Raw genomic sequence first — 20,553 nt, 5'->3', positions numbered from 1 at the left:
AGAATATATGTCTTTTTAATTTTTGCATCCTAGTGGAATGTATAGAGTAAACTTCAATCAATATTGGGCATGAGTTAATGAATGAATGAAAGAATAGCTAGCTATTTCCTATGAATGCTCCTAAACTCCATACTGTTATTAATAAGGTAATATTTAACAAAATAACCCTTATAGTGCTCTCCACTACTGTTTGAGTTTTCTGATGATGAATATAATGGCCATGAATTGACTTTTCTGAGGGCAGTCATTATAGAAATCTCAGTTACCATTCCATTTCTAAAATATTGGTTAATTTTCAGTGGCTGGTTTCAAATGCCAGGTCAGGATTGGAGACCTTCTCGCAGAGATTCTTTATGAGGTATTCCTTTTTCCAATGCCACTTTCTAACCCTTACACAGTGTGTGTCTTGCCACAAAACCACACATTCCTTTGACTCAGAGCCTCCTGAAGCAAAGACATTAACAATAGGGGTCTTTTGTAACACCATATATTTTCTTTCAGGGTTTATTATAACTCCTTTTGTGTCAGGTGGTAATATTATTTACTGCTACTATATTAAAAACATAGAAACATCAATAACATTAATGCAGATTTTTACTAGTGATTGCCTCTAACTGAATACTCTTGACATCAGGATCAGTGTAGAATATTAAAATAACATTGACATGAATATTTAATATAAGAACTTGCATATAAATCATGGTTTCAAAATTTAATATATCTGATGGCAATAATTAAGTTCATTATAAAAAGTAGAGGAGATAAGAAAGAAATAAATGATAGGACAAATGATTTCTATGTGTGAATTATCCTATATGAGCATGAGACTAGTAACTGAAAAATGGAGACTTAATTAAAGTCACTCAGTATTTTATCTGGAATGAATCATAAAAAACACAATTCAGCCTGCTCTTTTACCAGAAGTATATTTAAGATATTTTATTAGTTTTTAAGGGAGGGTTTTCCTAATTTTATTTGGTTGTTTGTTGTTATATGCTTTTAATATAATTGGGATTAATTAACAGATTCTTTTTGTAAATTAGAAACACAATAGATGTCTTCCTTTGGAGAATGTGCAGTATCTATAGGAAAACAGAATTAATTCCCCAAATTATACAAAATAGCAAATCATGAAGTCCTAAGCAATTAAATAAGAGCTATTACCAAAATTACTAGATTCTGATCTATTTTAAGTCAAATTTAATTTTTAAATATATTGATTGAGACTCCTAGAATCAAGTTCTCCTGTGCAGAAATGAGAATAAAGATGTGAGTTAGTCTTTGTCTCTTCCTGCAAAGGTTATTCAGCATTTTACAATAGGAGGATTAATTTTAAGTAGTTGAGGATAAATTGTGCTCAGGTGATTTATCAAAAAAAAAAAAGTACCTGTTAGAATGTCACTTCATAAAGTTTCCATTAATAGGTTGATCTTATCAATGATAGTTCCTGCTAGGATACTAAGATAATGACTACAAAATCAGCTGAGTCCTCCTGGTTACCTGACGTCAACAACTCATGAGGAGACATCATGGTAGAGACAGTCTTGGCTGCGGATACAACGGGAACCAGGTTCAAATCTCAACTTGGCTACTTACTAACTTTAGGATCTTGGCCAATTGCTTCTCCTTTTCAAACTACTCTCCTTATCAGTTAATTGATATAATAATACCTGTTGGACAAGTTTGTCCTGAGAACTAATTCTGTTCATATGGAAAATCAATAGCATTGTGCCAGGTACAATTCAACAACAAGCAGCAGTTATGATCTGATGAAATTCTTGAATAGGTGACTTTAGAGGGACTATGTTTACTAAAAACTAGAAAGCTATAGGGGAACTAAAGACAGGGCTTACCCAACAGGTCAAATAACCTTATAAAAATTGATTTTCATTTATAGAGAGAAAAAAATGAAAGCAGTAGACACTATTTGGGAGCTAATAATTATTCCTTCCTCCCTAGCTGTAGACTCTATAGCCTCAGATGATTTATTCTGATTCTAGGAAGTTGATGTTTTCATTCTTTACAGAAGATTGGAGTGTCCTCTCAGAAGATCCATGTTGGACCTTGCTGAGCTTGTTCTTCTATATCAGTCCTGAATGGTTAATTGCAGATACCTTTGTGCATCTCTTTCTGTAACTTTGCTAAGATTAATCAGTAAGTGATTGTCTCTGCCCTAGACACAAGCATGCACCAGTACCTCTTAGTCTTTATCATCTACTTTAACCCAAATTGCTATTTACTGTTATTACTGTTATTGTGGTTACTATTTGTTACAGAACAAATTTGTGCTGTCCTTGAAGTTCTCTTGCAACTCCATAAGCTACCTTTGGCCTTCTCCTAATGTTTCATGATTACCTTTATGTTGAAAGTAGGAAGAGATGTTTCCAGCTCTCCATGGGCTTAAATAGGAAAAGAATAGCTTATAAAGGGCTGACAGAAAAAATATTTTTTGGTCGATTTACCTACCTTTTATTCCAAATAGCCCTACTAGACTTGAAAAAAGATCAAAGTGCCCATTTACCCTGGGGCTGCAGTTTTTTTCCAGACTCCTGGCTATGCCTTTACTACTCAATGATTTCACTCCCTTCAAATATAATTAGTTTAATACAAATGTAAATGTAACTAACATTTTTAAGAGTCTACTAGGCACTGCTAAGCTCTTTGCCTATACTATATCATTTGGCTATTACATATATATGTGTTAATTTTTAAATGAATTAAAATATCTGCATCATTTAGATTAGACCAATAGAGTACATCCAAACTAAAAGAAGGTTTGGCAGCAACATTAATTGTAAAACTATGTATAAAATCAAGGCAACAATGTTTAAATCTCACCTTTACTTTCCAATAAGTTGGTTTTTGTTGCCTAAAGCATTGGATGGAGAAGGATTTTGAGTCCTCATCCAGTCCTTGCAGGAATACAGTAGTTGTATTAGTTTTCCTTGGCTGCTGTAACAAACTACCACAGACACGTTGACTTCACAGAAACATTATAGCACATTTCTGGAAGCCAGGCTTCTGAAGTCAAGGCGTTGGTAGGGCTTCATGCTTCTGCATTTTCAGAAGCTCTAAAGGAAAATCTGTTTCTTGCCCATCCAGTGTCTGGTGGCTGCATATGTTCTGTAGCTTGTGGAAGCATCACTCTCACCTCTGACTCCTCTGGTATCTGTATCTAATCTCCTTATGCCTTTCTCTTATAAGGATAGTTGTGAGGGCATTGAGGGCCCACCCAGATAATCCAAGATGATCTCCTCATCTTGAAATCCCTAACTTAATCATATCTGTACAGACCCTTTTTCCAAATACAGTAAGATTCACAGGTTCCTGGGATTAAGATGTGGGCATATTTGGGGATTTTCCTTTAGAGCTTCTGAAAATGCAGAAGCATGCACGATTAAGGGTATCTATGTAGGATTCCAAAAAATGCCAAGGATTTTTTTTTTGTAAGTTATAGCAAAAACACACTGGAATTAGTGGAAAAATCAGCATTCTTTTTACAGCAGCAATGTGAGTCTGAACGTAACTAGGAGTCAGGTTAAAAATACATGGAAGGGACAGGCTCTTTGGTGGGGCTAATGGCGGAGTGGAGGGCTCACGCCAAGGAGTACTTCCCAGAACTTCTGCTGCCAGTGTCCTTGTTCCCACAGTGAGCCACAGCCACCCTCTGCCTCTGCAGGAGACCCCCCCAACACTAGCAGAGGGCAGACAGCAGAAGCAAGAAGAATTACAATCCTGCAGCCTGTGGAACAGAAACGACATTCACAGAAATATAGACAAGATGAAAAGACAGAGGGCTATGTACCAGATGAAGGAACAAGATAAAATCCCAGAAAAACAACTAAATGAAGTGGAGATAGGCAACCTTCCAGAAAAAGAATACAGAATAATGATAGTGAAGATGATCCAGGACCTCGGAAAAAGAATGGAGGCAACGATTGAGAAGACGCAAGAAATGTTTAACAAAGAACTAGAAGAATTAAAGAACAAACAAACAGAGATGAACAATACAATAACTGAAATGAAAACTACACTAGAAGGAACCAAGAGCAGAATAACTGAGGCAGAAGAATGGATAAATGACCTGGAAGACAGAATGGTGGAATAAACTGCTGCGGAACAGAATAAAGAAAAAAGAATGAAAAGAATTGAAAGACAGCCTAAGAGACCTCTGGGACAATATTAAATGCAACAACATTCACATTATAGGGGTCGCAGAAGGAGAAGAGAGAGGGAAAGGACCCGAGAAAATATTTGAAGAGATTATAGTTGAAAATTTCCCTAACATGGCAAAGGAATTAGCCACCCAAGTGCAGGAAGCACAGACAGTCCCATGCAGGATAAACCCAAGAGAAACATGCTGAGACACATAGTAATCAAACTGGCAAAAATTAAAGACAAAGAAAAATTATTGAAAACAGCAAGGGAAAAATGACAAATGACATACAAGGGAACTCCCATAAGGTTAACAGCTGATTTCTCAGCACAAACTCTACAAGCCAGAAGGGAGTGGCATGATACACTTAAAATAATGAAAAGGAAGAACCTACAACCAAGATTACTCTACCCAGCAAGGATCTCATTCAGGTTCAATGGAGAAATCAAAAGCTTTACAGACAAGCAAAAGCTAAGAGAATTCAGCACCACCAAACCAGCTCTACACCAAATGCTAAAGGAACTTCTCTAAGTGGGAAACACAAGAGAAGAGAAGGACCTACAAAAACAAACCCAAAAGAATTAAGAAAATGGTCATAGGAACATACATATCGATAATTACCTTAAAAGTGAATGGATTAAATGCTCCAAACAAAAGACACAGGCTTGCTAAATAGATAGAAAACAAGACTCATATATATGCTGTCCACAAGAGACCCACTTCAGACCTAGGGACACATACAGACTGAAAGTGAGGGGATGGAAAAAGATATTCCATGCAAATAGAAATCAAAAGAAAGCTGGAGTAGCAATACTCATATTAGATAAAATAGACTTTAAAATAAATAATGTTGCAAGAGACAAGGAAGGACACTACATAATAATCAAGGGATCAATCCAAGAAGAAGATAAAACAATTCTAAATATATATGGACCCAGCATAGGAGCACCTCAATACATAAGGCAACTGCTAACAGCTATAAGAGGAAATCGACAGTAATATAATAATAGTGGGGGACTTTAAGACCTCACTTACACCAATGGACAGATCATCCAAAATGAAAATAAATAAGGAAACAGAAACTTTAAATTACACAATAGACCAGATAGAGTTAATTGATATTTATAGGACATTCCATTCAAAACCAGCAGATTACACTTTCTTTTCAAGTGCACACGGAACATTCACCAGTATAGATCACATCTTGGGTCACAAATCAAGCCTCAGTAAATTTAAGAAGATTGAAATCATAACAAGCATCTCTTCTGACAACAACGCTATGAGATTAGAAATGAATTACAGGGGAAAAAAACATGAAAAACACAAACACATAGAGGCTAAACAATATGTTATGAAATAACCAAGATCACTGAAGAAATCAAAGAGGATATCAAAAAATACCTTGAGAGAAATGGCAATGAAAACACAATGATCCAAAATGTATGGGATGCAGCAAAAGCAGTTCTAAGAGGGAAGTTTATAGCTATACAAGCATACATCAAGAAACAAGAAAAATCTCACATAAACAATGTAACCTTACACCTAAAGGAACTTGAGAAAGAAGAACAAACAAAACCCAAAGTTAGCAGAAGGAAAGAAATCATAAAGATCAGAGCAGAAATAAATGAAATAGAAACAAAGAAAACAATAGCAAAGATCAATAAAACTCAAAGCTGGTTCTTTGAGAAGGTAAACAAAATTGATAAACCATTAGCCAGACTCATCAAGAAAAAGAGGGAGAGGACTCAAATCAATAAAATTAGAAATGAAAAAGGAGAAGTTACAGCAGACACTGCAGAAATACAAAGCATCCTAAGAGACTACTACAAGCAATTCTATGCCAATAAAATGGACAACCTGGAAGAAAAGGACAAGTTCGTAGAAGGGTATAACCTTCCAAGACTGAACAGGAAGAAAGAGAAACTATGAACAGACCAATCACAAATAATGAAATTGAAACTGTGATTAAAAATCTTCCAACAGAGCTTCCCTGGTGGTGCAGTGGTTGAGAGTCCACCTACCGATGCAGGGGACGCGGGTTCAAGCCCTGGTTCGGGAAGATCCCACATGCCGCGGAGCGGCTAGGCCTGTGAGCCATGGCCGCTGAGCCTGCACGTCAGGGGCCTGTGCTCCACAACGGGAGAGGCCACAACAATGAGAGGCCCACGTACCACAAAAAAAAAAAAAAAAGAAAATCTTCCAACAAACGAAATTCCAGGACCGGATGGCTTCACAGGTGAATTCTATCAAACATTTAGAGAAGACCTAACACCCATGCTTCTCAAATTCTTCCAAAAAATTGCACAGGAAGGAACACTACCAAACTCATTCTATGAGGCCACCATCACCCTGATATCAAAACCAGGCAAAGATACTACAAAAAAAGAAAACTACAGACCAATATCACTGATGAACATAGATGCAAAAATCCTTAACAAAATACTAGCAGACGGAATCCAACAAGAGATTAAAAGGATCATACACTATGATCAAGTGGGATTTATCCAAGGGATGTAAGGATTCTTCAAAATACACATATCAATCAATATGATACACCATATTAACAAATTGAAGAACAAAAACCATACGATCATCTCAATAGATGCAGAAAAAGCTTTTGACAAAATTCAGCACCCATTTATGATAAAAACTCTCCAGAAAGTGGGCATAGAGTGAACCTACCTCAACATAATAAAGGCCACTTACAACAAACCCACAGCAAACATCATTCTCAATGGAGAAAAACTGAAAGCATTTCCTCTAAGATCAGGAACAATACAAGGATGTCCACTCTCACTACTGTTATTCAACATAGTTTTGGAAGTCCTAACCATGGCAATCAGAGAAGAAAAAGAAATAAAAGGAATACAAATTGGAAAATAAGAAGTAAAACTGTCACTGTTTGCAGATGACATGATACTATACATACAGAATCCTAAAGATGCCACCAGAAAACTACTGGAGCTAATCAATGATTTTGGTAAAGTTGCAGGATACAAAATTAATGCCCAGAAATCTCTTGCATTCCTATACACTAACAACGAAAGATCAGAAAGAGAAATTAAGGAAACACTCCCATTTACCATTGCAACAAAAAGAATAAAATACCTAGGAATAAACCTATCTAGGGAGACAAAAGACCTATATGCAGAAAACTATAAGACACTGATGAAAGTAATTAAAGCTGGTACCAACAGATGGAGAGATATACCATGTTCTTGGATTGGAAGAATCAATATTGTGAAAATGACTGTACTATCCAAAGCAATCTACAGATTCAATGCAATCCCTATCAAATTACCGATGGCATTTTTTATGGAACTGGAACCAAACATCTTAAAATTTGCATGGAGACAAAAAAGACCCTGAATAGCCAAAGCAGTCTTGAGGGAAAAAAACGGAGCTGGAGGAATCAGACTCCCTGACTTCAGACTATACTACAAAGCTACAGTAATCAAGACAATATGGTACTGGCACAAAAACAGAAATATAGATCAATGGAACAAGATAGAAAGCCCAGAGATAAACCCACGCACCTATGGTCAACTAATCTATGACAAAGGAGGCAAGCATATACAATGGAGAAAAGACAGTCTCTTCAATAAGTGGTGCTGGGAAAACTGGACAGCTACATGTAAAATGAAATTAGAATACTCCCTAACACCATATACAAAAATAAACTCAAAATGGATTAGAGACCTAAATGTAAGACTGGACACTATAAAAGTCTTAGAGGAAAACATAGGTAGAACACTCTGTGACATAAACCACAGCAAGATCTTTTTTGATCCACCTCCTAGAGTAATGGAAATAAAAACAAAAATAAACAAATGGGACCTAATGAAACTTCAAAGCTTTTGCACAGCAAAGGAAACCATAAAGAAGACGAAAAGACAACCCTCAGAATGGGAGAAAATATTTGTAATGAATCAACGGACAAAGGAGTAATCTCCAAAGTATATAAACAGCTCATGCAGCTCAATATTAAAATACCAAACAACCCAATCCAGGGCAGAAGACCTAAATAGACATTTCTCCAAAGAAGATATACAGATGGCCAAGAGGCACATGGAAAGATGCTCAACATCACTAATTATTAGAGAAATACAAATCAAAACTGCAATGAGGTATCACCTCAGACCCGCTTGAATGGGCATCATTGGAAAATCTACAAACAACAAATGCTGGAGAGGGTGTGAAGAAAAGGGAACCCTCTTGCACTGTTGGTGTTAATGTAAATTGGTACAGCCACTATGGAGAACAGTACGGAGGGTCCTTAAAAAACTGAAAATAGAATTACCATATGATGCAGCAATCCCACTCCTGGCATATACCCAGAGAAAACCATAATTCAAAAAGACACCTGCACCCCAATGTTCATTGCAGCACTATTTACAATAGCCAGGTCATGGAAGCAGCCTAAATGCCCATCAACAGACGAATGGATAAAGAAGTGGTACATATACACAATGGAATATTACTCAGCCATAAAAAGGAATGAAATTGGGTCATTTGTTGAGATGTGGATGGATCTAGAGACTGTCATACAGAGTGAAGTAAGTCAGAAAGAGAAAACCAAATATCGTATATTAATGCATATGTGGAACCTAGAAAAATGGTACAGATGAACTGGTTTGCAGGGCAGAAATTGAGACACAGATGTAGAAAAGAAACGTATGGACACCAAAGGGAGAAAGCCTTGGGGTGGGTGGTGCTGGTGGTGTGATGAATTGGGTGATTGAGATTGACATGCATACACTGATGTGTGTAAAATTGATGACTAATAAGAACCTGCTGTATAAAAAAGAAACAAATACATGGAAGGATACAGATTTGAGCTACAGTGGAATAAATAATAAATGGGACGTGGCACAATGTTAGATATGGAGTGGAATGCAAAACATTAGAAAAGACAATGCCAAATATGAATCCAAGGTTTAAAACCCAAATTAGAAAATGTTTCTGACATCTACAAAATTGGCAAAGTTAGCAGACAAGCTTTTATCGAGAAATTTACTTTGTGTCTTAAATTTGATATCCAGTAGTTTATCTGTATCAGGATGACCAGAAGGCACTTGAAATATGAGTTGATTCCTGAGATGAGGTAGGATGGGAGGGGGGAATATGATACAGATTCTGTTTATTTATTAATAAAACTGCATTGCCCCCTTACTAAGAGCCATACACTCTACAAGAGTTTGATAACATTATCAGCTAATATTACTACTCTCAGAGAAATCATTAGAGATGGTGGTGGAAATTTAACAAATAAGTCAAATAAAAATGGAATAGATACCACGATAGGGGAGCTATACCTATATAAAGACCTATTAGTTTCTGCTCAGAGATGACGGTTGAAATTGCAGGAGTTGAAAAGAGTGGTTGGAATATGGGCACAGCATAATTCTCATGTCTAGATATTTTGACAGGTATTTTGCACAGATATTTTGGATACGGTCATGATGGATTTTGCTTTCCATCTTTTAAATAGCCATGTTATTAAACCTGAGAAACCACAGAATTCTGCAGTTGACTCCATGTGTTTCTGATAACTCTGTCATATTTCTTAGTTATAAGGTATAAGGATGCAAGAGGTTACAGATGAAAGCAAAGAATATTAGGGACAAAGCTATGATGGCATTTCCACATTTAAGGTATGGGAGGGAAAAGCAGTGCCAATATCTGTAATAAGAATACTCAGAGAGACCAAAGATTCAGGATAGAATAAAATGCTATCATCAATCACAGAGAGATTTTCAAAAGAGGATGGTGGTCAGTGAGGTATCAGCATGCAGAATCTCAGGAAAATGTTAAGAATGAGGGAATAACTCATTGACTAGTGATAAGGAGGTTACTGGTGACTTTTTCAAGAGTACTTTGAATAGTTAGAATGTAGGAAAGTTGCAGAAAAACTAGACCCCTAAGGAGCGAAGGACTATAAAATGAAGAAATAGCCAATGAGAATAGCAAATATTCTCAAAGTAGAGAAGTGGAGAAATTGAAGGAACTTTCATTTTTAGAATATAGGACATCTAAATATATTTGTGGGTACAGTGAATGTGCCAATATGGAGTGAAAATAAAGTCATACTAGAGATAAACAAAGGTAAAATTATCCAAAGGAACACAATGGAAAGATGTCAAGAGCACATTTTACAGAGTAAATATTGTGAAAGGTAGAAAGTGTTGTTTTGTTTTGTTTTTGTTTTTATTTTTCCTGCTCAGAGATACAGGTCATAATAAATGTAATAAAGAGTCAATAAGAAATTAAAAACTAAAACCAAGGGCTATTTTTGGAGGATCAAGTCAGGAGATTTGACAAACCTCCATGCATCTATGCTTTTCTCTAACAACACTGGAAAGTTTGAGAATTCAAATGGTGGGAGTTGTCTTTGGCCAAGGGGTGTCAAAATGGGAATATCGGGGGGAAAAATTATAGGATGTGGTAAATGCTTTATTATAATAGTTAACATTGGCGTTTAGGCTAAGAGAGAGATAAGTGAAGCAGAACAGAAACAGGCATTAAAAAATTAAATTATTAAAAATAAATCCAGTCTTCTTTCCATAACTTAAAGGCCTTTCATGGTCTGACCCCTACTTACATTTCCAATCTTATCTCATGCCATTGCAGCCCTTTCTAAATTCCAGACATGGGTATTCTCAGAGCTTCCAGAATTTGCCAAGCTCTCAGTCTCTTTCTTCATATTTGTCTATCTGACTTCTCATAATTCTGATATCAGGGCACATTTTTTGACTACCCTTATCTAAAATAGCTCTGCCACCACCGTTTTATTATCTATTGCAATACTCTATTTTCTTCATAACCCTTAATGCAATTTATACTTATTTATACATCTGTTTTATATTTATTTGGTTTTCCTGTATATTGTGTTGCCTCTCCCAGGAGAATGAAAGCTTCATGAGGATAGAGAAGCTTCAATCACAGTGCTAGGCACATAGCAGGTCCTCAATAAATATTTTAAGTGAATACATGTATACCATAGGATAGGAAAATATAATAAGGATAGAGAGAAATTCAGTATAACCAGGGGTAGAGGGAAGATAGAAAACACAGTCAGAAAGTAAAATTCTACCTTGTATAAAATTATTCACAAAGGTCTTAATTGTGTAGCATTGTTAAGTAATATGTAGATCTAAAATTCAGCCAGCAAATGGGTGAATGATGGAGAACAGAGATGGAAAACTGCTGACTCCAAAAGTTAGAAAGATCCTAATTTGATTGTTCAAGTTCACAAAAATGATACCAGGGATTGGAAAGGAGTGCCACTGAGCAATGTAGACACACTTAAACTGATGGCATATTAATTCAGTCTAATTACTGCTCACCTACTTGCACTAGTGAATTATTATTTATTCTAGACATGAGGGAACAGATGCAGCTTTCATTTATTTTATTATCTGGGTACCATCTGCAGCAAAACACATTTGTAAAACATTATTATGGACCAATAATTTTATCTCATTTTTCATCACTGCCATCACTAATATCTTCTTTGTTCTCTTCATCATCATCACCCCCACTATCTTTAGGAGAGGCATTTGTTTTAAGCATTCACAAGTCTGCTGACAGTTTCATTAAGCACAATTTTATATGCCTGTGTTAATTGTTTATCCTTTCTTTTTCTCTATCCCCCTTTTTTTATCTTCCTTATCCCTGAGGCAATGAGATTTTCCCCATTTTCAGCTGGAGGGTATTGAATTAATGGTCCATAGACATAATGAAACAGTGAAAGTTGGGCTGAAGTTAACATTTTTCAAAAACAGAATAGCCCATAAGTTTTCAATGACCATATGTTTTTTGTTTTTTGTTTTCTTTTTGTGAAATTCTAACAGCATGAGTGAGAAAACAAGCTTAAGTGGCAAGGTTTAACATCTGAAGGCTGGGCAAAATGATGCCTTAGTGTGACAAATGGTATTGCTCACTTTTATTATTGTACAGAAATGTCTTTCCTTCAGAATGAAATAGAGGTACAAATAGCCTAGGCTAGAGAATAATGGCACACATGCTTCAGAGCTTTTTATCTATGCCCTGGTCATCCCTTGATAGTTAAAAAAAAATGTCCTTATTGAAACCAGAACTCATTGTAAAGAAAAATGTTTCTGCTTTAGAGTTTTCAGTGTAGCACCTGTTACAGCCTTCCTCTCTGTCCAATGAGAAAACTATTTAATTCACCTACAAGAAAAATTTTGTAAAGCAAAAGGGAAAACAAAGACAGAAAATAATTTCATTTCTGGAAAACTAGATAATATACCTGTCAACTTGTAATGTATTCCAGTGGCCTTTGGTGACATTTTCTAGTGACAGCAGCAAAGATTCCAAAATTGCTTCCATAGGCCCCACACAGAGATAGGTAACAAAGGACGTTATTAATTTTAACATAGAGTAATTTATTGAAACCTAACACTCCATTATTAAAATATTGATTTTTTTCCCTTTCCATCCTACTCATCACTCTAAATGAATCCACATTCTCTTCTCTTTATTTCTTCCCCTATCCCCCAAAAAAGCCATCTGCTATTTCCTTTATGAAAAAATAAAACCTACAATTAGTATCGTCGTGTTCATCTTTTCTTTCTCAAAAAACGAGAACTGTTATGCAAATACTCTGCAATTTGGTTTCAAATACTCTTTGTAGTGTGATGAGCAATTTTCCTTAATACAACCCCAGCTTTTTTGCCAGGACTTACAAATAGATTTTTTAAAAGAGAACTTTCATGGGACTTTTTTACACTCTTCTGATGTAAACTTTTCACATGCATATTTAGAATGGAAATATCATTACTCCTTGAGTTGTAAAAGAAAAAAATTTGTTTATGTATTTCGTCCTGAAGAAGAAGGCCTGAAATAACCTTAAAATCTTTCTTTTACCTTAAATTTCACCGTGTTCTATATCATAGGAAATGGCCTGTACCAAATAATACTCACAGGAAATCAGAGAAATATATTTTCTTCGGCCTTTTCTGAAAGCATATTGTAAGTGATGGCAGTTTACCTGTAGGTGCAAATCTGTTGCTTGAGTTGCTCCTCAGGAGCTAAAGTATCAATATAATTTGACCCAATTCACTCAGGTATAGCTAAAGTCAGGTGTTTGGTGCTGTCTTCTTGTTAATAAGATAAGCATCTACAGTTCGAAGTGCTGATAGAATGGAAATTTTAAAATTACAGTATGTTTACTGTCCTAAGAAATAGCACTGTACTAAGAATCAGAAAACCCGAGTCTTAACACTGATCCTGCTGCCTACACATCATATGACCTGGGGCGGTAATTCTGCTCAGCCTTGGTTTCTTTATGTTACAGCTGAGAATGGCTGCCTCCTTTGCTTCCTAGAGTTACAATGATGATCAAACAACTGTTGCATGTTACTTCCTTTGCAATGGATGATAGAGACATACATTTGATGGAGATGTTCCAGGGGTTCTCAAAGTTCTATGTTTCCTACAGTAATTTCTCCTAGGGATCTTGCTACAAATGTAGATTCTGATTTACTTCTAGACCTGATTATCTGGGAGTGGGGTTTGGAAAGCTACCCTTATAGTGATAAACCTAGGTCGATTTGATGGACATGAAAAACTAGAGCCACCAGAAGAGAAATAGAATGCAATTAGCATACATTTAATTTAATCAGATATCTAATATTTAATATCTAATTAAATATCTAATTTGATACTTGATTGAGTTAGATATTTAATTTAATTATGTTTTGCTTATTTGTTGGTGTCTATGTGTGTGCATGTCATAATTCAGTGAAGGAATCCTCTGGTTTATGCTTTTAATATTAATGTTAATTACTATTTAATTAGTTAATAAAAATACTACATTAAATAATAGATAATGCAACTTGGCTAACATTTCTATTTGTACTCTCCTTATAATTACATTAGTTTGCTTTATTTCAAATGTTGACTGAAATATACAGGAAGCAAAACCAAAATGTTTCCACCCCCTGGATCCAAATAGAGCCATATTAGTAGCAATAACTCAAATTTCTGGCTTTGCTAGTTGTGCAGAAACTCCCAACTTCAGTGGAAGCCTTTCCAAATAGTTTGGGAAGGGCTGCGCGTCTCCTATGATCTTACACAACAGTCTCCCAGCTGCAGTCACCCTGTAGTATCTACAGTGTTTTTTCTCACCAGCTCTGGTCTCCATGTGGAGCTTCTCTTTTCTCTGAGCCACCGAGAAGTCCTACCTCGGGACCATTTGATTGGTACCACCTGAGGATAACACCTGAAAAACAACAGTTTCAGCTTCTGCCCACAAAAGCCTCAAAAATAATGTGCCTTGAGTTAGGCTGAAACCCCCTTACCAACTTATTTCTTCTGTTTAGCCTTATATCTATCCCTTCTCTGGACACATATTCATACTGCCCCACCCTTCCTTCTTCAAGAAATAAAATGTTATATTTCACGTAAGACCCTGGCTGTATCCAGTAAAATCAATATACTCTGTCAGACTTACCCCATAATTATGAATAATCTTTAGACTCAGCTGAACTCAACACTACTCAAATAGTAGTGGAGGTTAAAAGTGAATAATGTCCTACAAGGCTAATAATGGTGAAAGACAGCAGTCACTAGTGACCCTCTTTTCCTTCCCTGCCCCCATTTTACACTGCCCAAGTAATCACTTTCAATTTTCAGCAATTTCCTCTTTTACTTAACTCTCTATCTAAATAATATGCTTATACTGTCAACTCTTGATTTTTCAGTTTTATGCATCATATACTAACTTTTCATTGTGAACAACAGGAATGTACTTCACTTCCTTCCCATCACCACCTTGCAGAAATAAATCTTCCTTTTCTTCATTTTCCAATATAGTCATATGATATTTGCTTATATTGTTTCATGTTTATGTTGTTATGCTTATATAACGACTCCCAGCTGCAGCTGTGCTTTATAGCAGATTTCCCCAACCCCCAGGCCACAGACCTGTAGTGGTCCGTGGCCTGTTAGGAACCAGGCCACACAGCACGAGGTGAGCGGCGGGTGAGCGAGTGAAGCTTCATCTGTATTTACAGCTGCTCCCCATCGCTCACACATCTGCCTGAGCTCCGCCTCAGGTCAGTGGCTGCATTAGATTCTCACAGGAGTGTAAACCCTACTGTGAACTGCACATGTGAGTGATCTGGGTTGCACGCTCCTTATGAGAATCTAATGCCTGATGATCTGAGGTGGGGCTGAGGCAGTGATGCTAGCCCTGGGGAGCGGCTGCAAATACAGATTATCATTAGCAGAGAGGTTTGACTGCACAGAGACTATAGTTAATCAATGGCCTGCAGACTCATATCAAAACCCTATCAGTGAGTGGCAAGTGAAAACACGCTCAGGGCTCCCACTGATTCTGCATTATGGTGAGTTGTATAATTATTTCATTATATATTACAATGTAATAATAATAAAGCGCACAATAAATGTAATGCACTTCAATCATTGTGAGCCATCCCCCTGCCCACCCCTGGTCCATGGAAAAATTGTCTTCCATGAAAACGATCCCTGGTGCTAGAAATGTTAGGGACCACTGCTTTATAGTAATTATGATGACTTTCTTTTCTTGTGTGTATCTTGTGTTTTACCTCAAATTCATTTCTTTGTTTTACTTTTGCTTAGTTTTCTGTGTATCTATCACTAATTTGATGGTCAGATTCAGCTAGGAAAATATGTATACTCTTAATGCATTTTAAACTCATTAGGTTTTCTATCAATTCCATCTTCTTGCATCATCTTTTCCAGAGCAATATGTCCTACTGCAGTCTGGACTGGCTACTATCTCAGGCTTCTGTATAGCCTTTATTCTGGAGTATCCCTTCTGTCATTTCCTTGTTTCCTCAATTAAATGTACTTTTTTAACTGCCTTCCACCTTTTATTAAATGAGCACATCTAACAGAGAAAGGAAATGTGAGATAATCATTTTTTTTTAATTTATTTTTATTTTTTTTTTTTGCGGTACGCAGGCCTCTCACTGTTGTGGCCTCTCCCGTTGCGGAGCACAGGCTCTGGATGCGCAGGCTCAGCGGTCACGGCTCACGGGCCCAGCCGCTCCACGGCATGTGGGATCTTCCTGGACCGGGGCACGAACCCGTGTCCCCTGCATCGGCAGGCAGACTCTCAACCACTGCGCCACCAGGGAAACCCCAATAATCATTTTTAAGAACAGATATGTCTGTATATTTACTCACTTGGTTCAAATTTTGCTGGATGTAGAATTTGAGGTTTAAACAAAACTTCCAGAAGTTTGAAGTCACAGCTCCATTTGGGAGAAGAAACTGGAGCGTGGCCCCATCTTTCACCATATATAAATTTACATGATCCTACTATTCACCAGAGTATTTCTCTTTCCATTGCCTGATATTCAGTCCACAATCCCTTTGGTTTAGCCTCTCCTAAGGATGAAGGGGAGAAGGAGATCTGTAGTCTAAGTGCATCCTAAATGGACTTTGAAAAAATCCTGATGAAGTCAGTCCCTCCTGCTCCATTTATGTATAGTGGTTCGTGGTGTAACACTACTGAGCCTTTGGTGTGTAAACAAGTGGGGTAAATTGGATTTCTTTTCAGTTTTCCCCCTACTAAGTTAGGCTTCAGATTTCTTACGTTTGCTAAGTCAGTTACTACTAGTAAGCCACTTGCTACTTTTAGCATTCCATCCTCATTTCTTCTTGTGATTATTGGTTTCTGGCTTTTTATTAATTACTCTGTTGTTAAAATGGTAGAATTGAGAGGAAATGGAGGTAAATGTGTATATCAATCTGCCATGCTGTCTTAAAGAGAAGCTCAATATAGCTTTCTGTCTTCAAATATTTGTTTGAAACTTTTCAAAGCTACAAAAAATATTCAAGAATAGTACAATGAACAATCTCATACCTGCATATAGGTAACTGTATGATAATAAATTGCCATGGATGTGTCACCCACTCTGTGTGTGTATAAGGTCATATCAATTTCAAATTGGACTGAAGTTACTTAAAATAACTGTTGATTGAAGGCTAACTTTAGGATGTGCTAAATAACCATAATATGTCCACACTCTATCTCCATTAAGCAAAGCTGCCTTTATGATTATGAAAAAGAATTTAGAACTGTTTTCTCACTTCATGAAACGAGAAAATTGGAGTATACAAATTTGTACAATCTCGCCTCTAGCTCTCAAATTTTATGGTTCTATGAATAAACATCACTTATAATTTTGAAAATGAAATAAATTTGAGTGAAAGCAAAGTTATGGAGCAAAATGTCTTATTAAAATGTTTATTTTTCTGCATAAGTTCACAATAGGCATATTGTTTGTAATTGTTTATAATGATATTTATAATTTATAAATTACACCTGTGTATGCTGTCTGAATCCACGCCAATAATGAATGAGTTAACTTTGAATCGCCTTATTTGTAACTGAGCCACCTTATACAAGTAAGTGCATTTGTACAGATTATTGGACTCTAGAACCAAAGATCAAAGGTTAAAAATCTACAGTATAAATTAGGATTCAATTTCAACTTACTTGGCAGTAAATAAAATCTATTATTATTCATATCACAAAAGAGAAAATACTGCTATTAATTTTATATGCAGTTATTCTATAATATTTCCCATTTTGTATAGTCTATTTTTCATTTAATTTCACTTGAATTAAACCACTTTAGAAATATAATAGCTACAATAATGTCTTTTCACTTTTAATTGATTCCACTGAGTGAGAGTACATTTTCAAAATTATTATCAACACTATTAGTACAGGGCAAATAACTATAATGGTAAAGAACTTTGAGTTTAAACAATGGTGTTATATTTTTTTCTCTTAGGAAGCTCTGATCATGGCAAGTATGGACCATCCACACTTAGTCCGGTTATTGGGTGTGTGTCTAAGCCCAACCATTCAGCTGGTTACACAGCTTATGCCCCATGGCTGCCTGTTGGATTATGTCCATGAACACAAGGATAACATTGGATCCCAGCTATTGCTTAATTGGTGTGTCCAGATAGCTAAGGTAAGTGCCCATCACTTCTGCCTTTATATTTCCTAATCTAGAACAGTTTGGGTATTCAGTCTATTTAAATAAAATAAATTATATTTGCTATATTGAAAGATATAGGGAGGTATTTTCATTCAAACCACAGATCAATCTCATAATCTATTTATATATTTTGGGATTATTGTACTGTGATGTTTGTGTTATATTGACCAGATACCAAAACAAATAACTTATTGGTCAGGAGGAAAAATTGTTATACTGGATTTGTTTGGCTTTGTTGTTTTTGTTGTTGTTTAGGAATAGTTTAGTTAACAAAATTCAAGAAGGAAAAGATTGAAGGTTTGAGTTGTTCCATTTTTAGATGATTTTGTTAGCATAGCATGTACGTTCAATTCTCAGAATTACAAATGATCAAATTCTAAACATTTTTCTAGACATTTTGATAACTCTCGATTGGTCTTTAATAGTTGTCTTTTTGTTGTGGTTCCTGGTTTTGTTTTTGTTTTTTTGTCTGGCACAAGGTCTCAGTCATATAACGTATGTTAGGAGAGTGATGTGGATTTCAGTACCTGGGGTGATGGAAGGAGATGGTTCTATGTGAAGTAGAAAACATGTACTTGCTTCTTGGGGACTATGTTTTTTTTCCGTTTGAACGGATCTTCAAAACTTTCAGGAAGGGCCAGAATTCTGGATTTTTCTCTAAATTTAAACCTTGGCTCAAACTTTTGAAACACCCTGGGAGCCAAGCAAAGCTTTCACATCCTGTAGTCCACCAGTGTGCAACTTTGGAGTGCATATTTTAAGTTCAAAGAAGCCATTACAATTTTCTATACCAAGATAAATAGGTCTGGGATGAGTTTTAATTCACTATTCCCACTCTTATTTACACCAAAATATGACCTGATGTTCTATAAATTCTACAGATCTGATCATTTTAGCATTTGTGTCATATAAATGCCAAAATGTCAATCCAGTAGTTTTAGCCTATTTCTTTTTACAATCTGAGAGTGAATAAAAATACATCACCCAAAGAAGAAATTGGAGAAAATTCTTAAAATGCAAACCCAAAAAATTATTTGAGGGAAAAGCCCAGTTGAGTTTTCTGTACCGTAAATCTTGATATAGTCTCCTTATGGACCGTGTATTACAATTTTGTGAATATCACATGACAGACTCACAACGGAGAGGATCCTTTACAGTAATGAAGTTTGAAATATCACTCTTCAAAAAGTGATTTAATTATCTAAGAACTTCTATAATTTATAAGGTGAGCTAGATGTAAATGTGCGATAGACATTCTCAAATCATCCTAGCACTATAAATGAAAACAAAACTAAGTTTTGAATTTCTTAGTTCTTCTCTATATTTCCTGCAGTCTTCTCCATAATTTAGGGTTTGTCCTTAGGGATTCATGGCATTAATATATCATTTATGCAAGACTGTACACTCTAATAATAGAAGCTACTTTGAGTTCCCTGAATAATCACACTGTTTTAAAATCTTTTTGCCTTTGTAAATGACATTCCTTCTGCTTAGAAATCTTTTCTCATAGCTTCTTGATTCACGTAGCATGATGTTTTTGATCCATCAACACTGATTGGGCTTCCTCCCCTTGTGAAGTCAAACTCTTCTCTCTCTAAAGAGAAGTAACTTCCTTCTCTTCTGTGTTAGTTTGTATTGTATTATTTAAATGTTATACTGCGTGTTTATATAACTCTCTGACTATATGGCATATTTGTTTAGTCATTAATCTTTTAATAAATATGTGTGGACACCTACCATGTGCCAGGTACTATGTAGACTGCGGTGTCTAATGGTAAGAATAAACATTCAACAAATAAAACAACTAGATACAGGACTAAACACTTTGGTTTAGATTTTGAAGAAAAATAATTACAGGGGAGACTTAAGGACAGACCCCACTGAGTCCCGAGAGAGATTTTGGCTATGGGAAGAAATTTAGGCAGAGGAAAGATAACACAGAGCCCTATATATATGGTGACCATGTAATTTGTCATCCAAATGAACAAGTTTAAGAGTGAAAGGAGGCTCTATTACTAGTTATGCCGGGACAACAGGCACACAAATGTCCTAAACAGAGCAAGGTATGTGGTAACACTGTGTAGCATGGAAAATTTGGATTTTATTATAAATGCAGTGGATATTGAAGTATTTTGCCCTGGACATGATATAATCTAATTTATTTTCTAAAGAGATCATGCCAATTTATGTATGGAAATTAGATTGAGGCAATGCAGGAATGGAAATGAGAATACCAGTTAGAAGTCTGGGGGTAATGAAAATAAGAAGTTAATGAAATTATGAAACATTTTTGAGACAGTTTAGGTATTTGATTATCGATTAGAGGATGCTGAGGGAGGGAAATATGGTGGTGCTGTTGCCTGAGGT

At 36.0% G+C, this 20,553-nt stretch overlaps 1 protein-coding gene across 4 annotated transcripts in view; it reads left to right on the top strand.

Annotated features, from left to right (window-relative positions):
• Nucleotides 1–20,553, top strand: part of ERBB4 (erb-b2 receptor tyrosine kinase 4) — a 1,115,448-nt gene that overhangs the window by 924,174 nt on the left and 170,721 nt on the right. For all 4 annotated transcript variants that reach the window (XM_079925304.1, XM_079925305.1, XM_079925303.1 and 1 more), the window contains one exon: nucleotides 17,974–18,159. In XM_079925304.1, the coding sequence (XP_079781430.1) occupies nucleotides 17,974–18,159 (186 nt within the window). The remainder of the gene's footprint in view (nucleotides 1–17,973; nucleotides 18,160–20,553) is intronic.

Source organism: Stenella coeruleoalba, assembly GCF_951394435.1.
Source record: "Stenella coeruleoalba genome assembly, chromosome: 6".
Lineage (NCBI taxonomy): Eukaryota > Metazoa > Chordata > Mammalia > Artiodactyla > Delphinidae > Stenella > Stenella coeruleoalba.
Note: the sequence above shows the minus strand (reverse complement) of the source record. Positions and strands in the feature narration are given on the sequence as shown.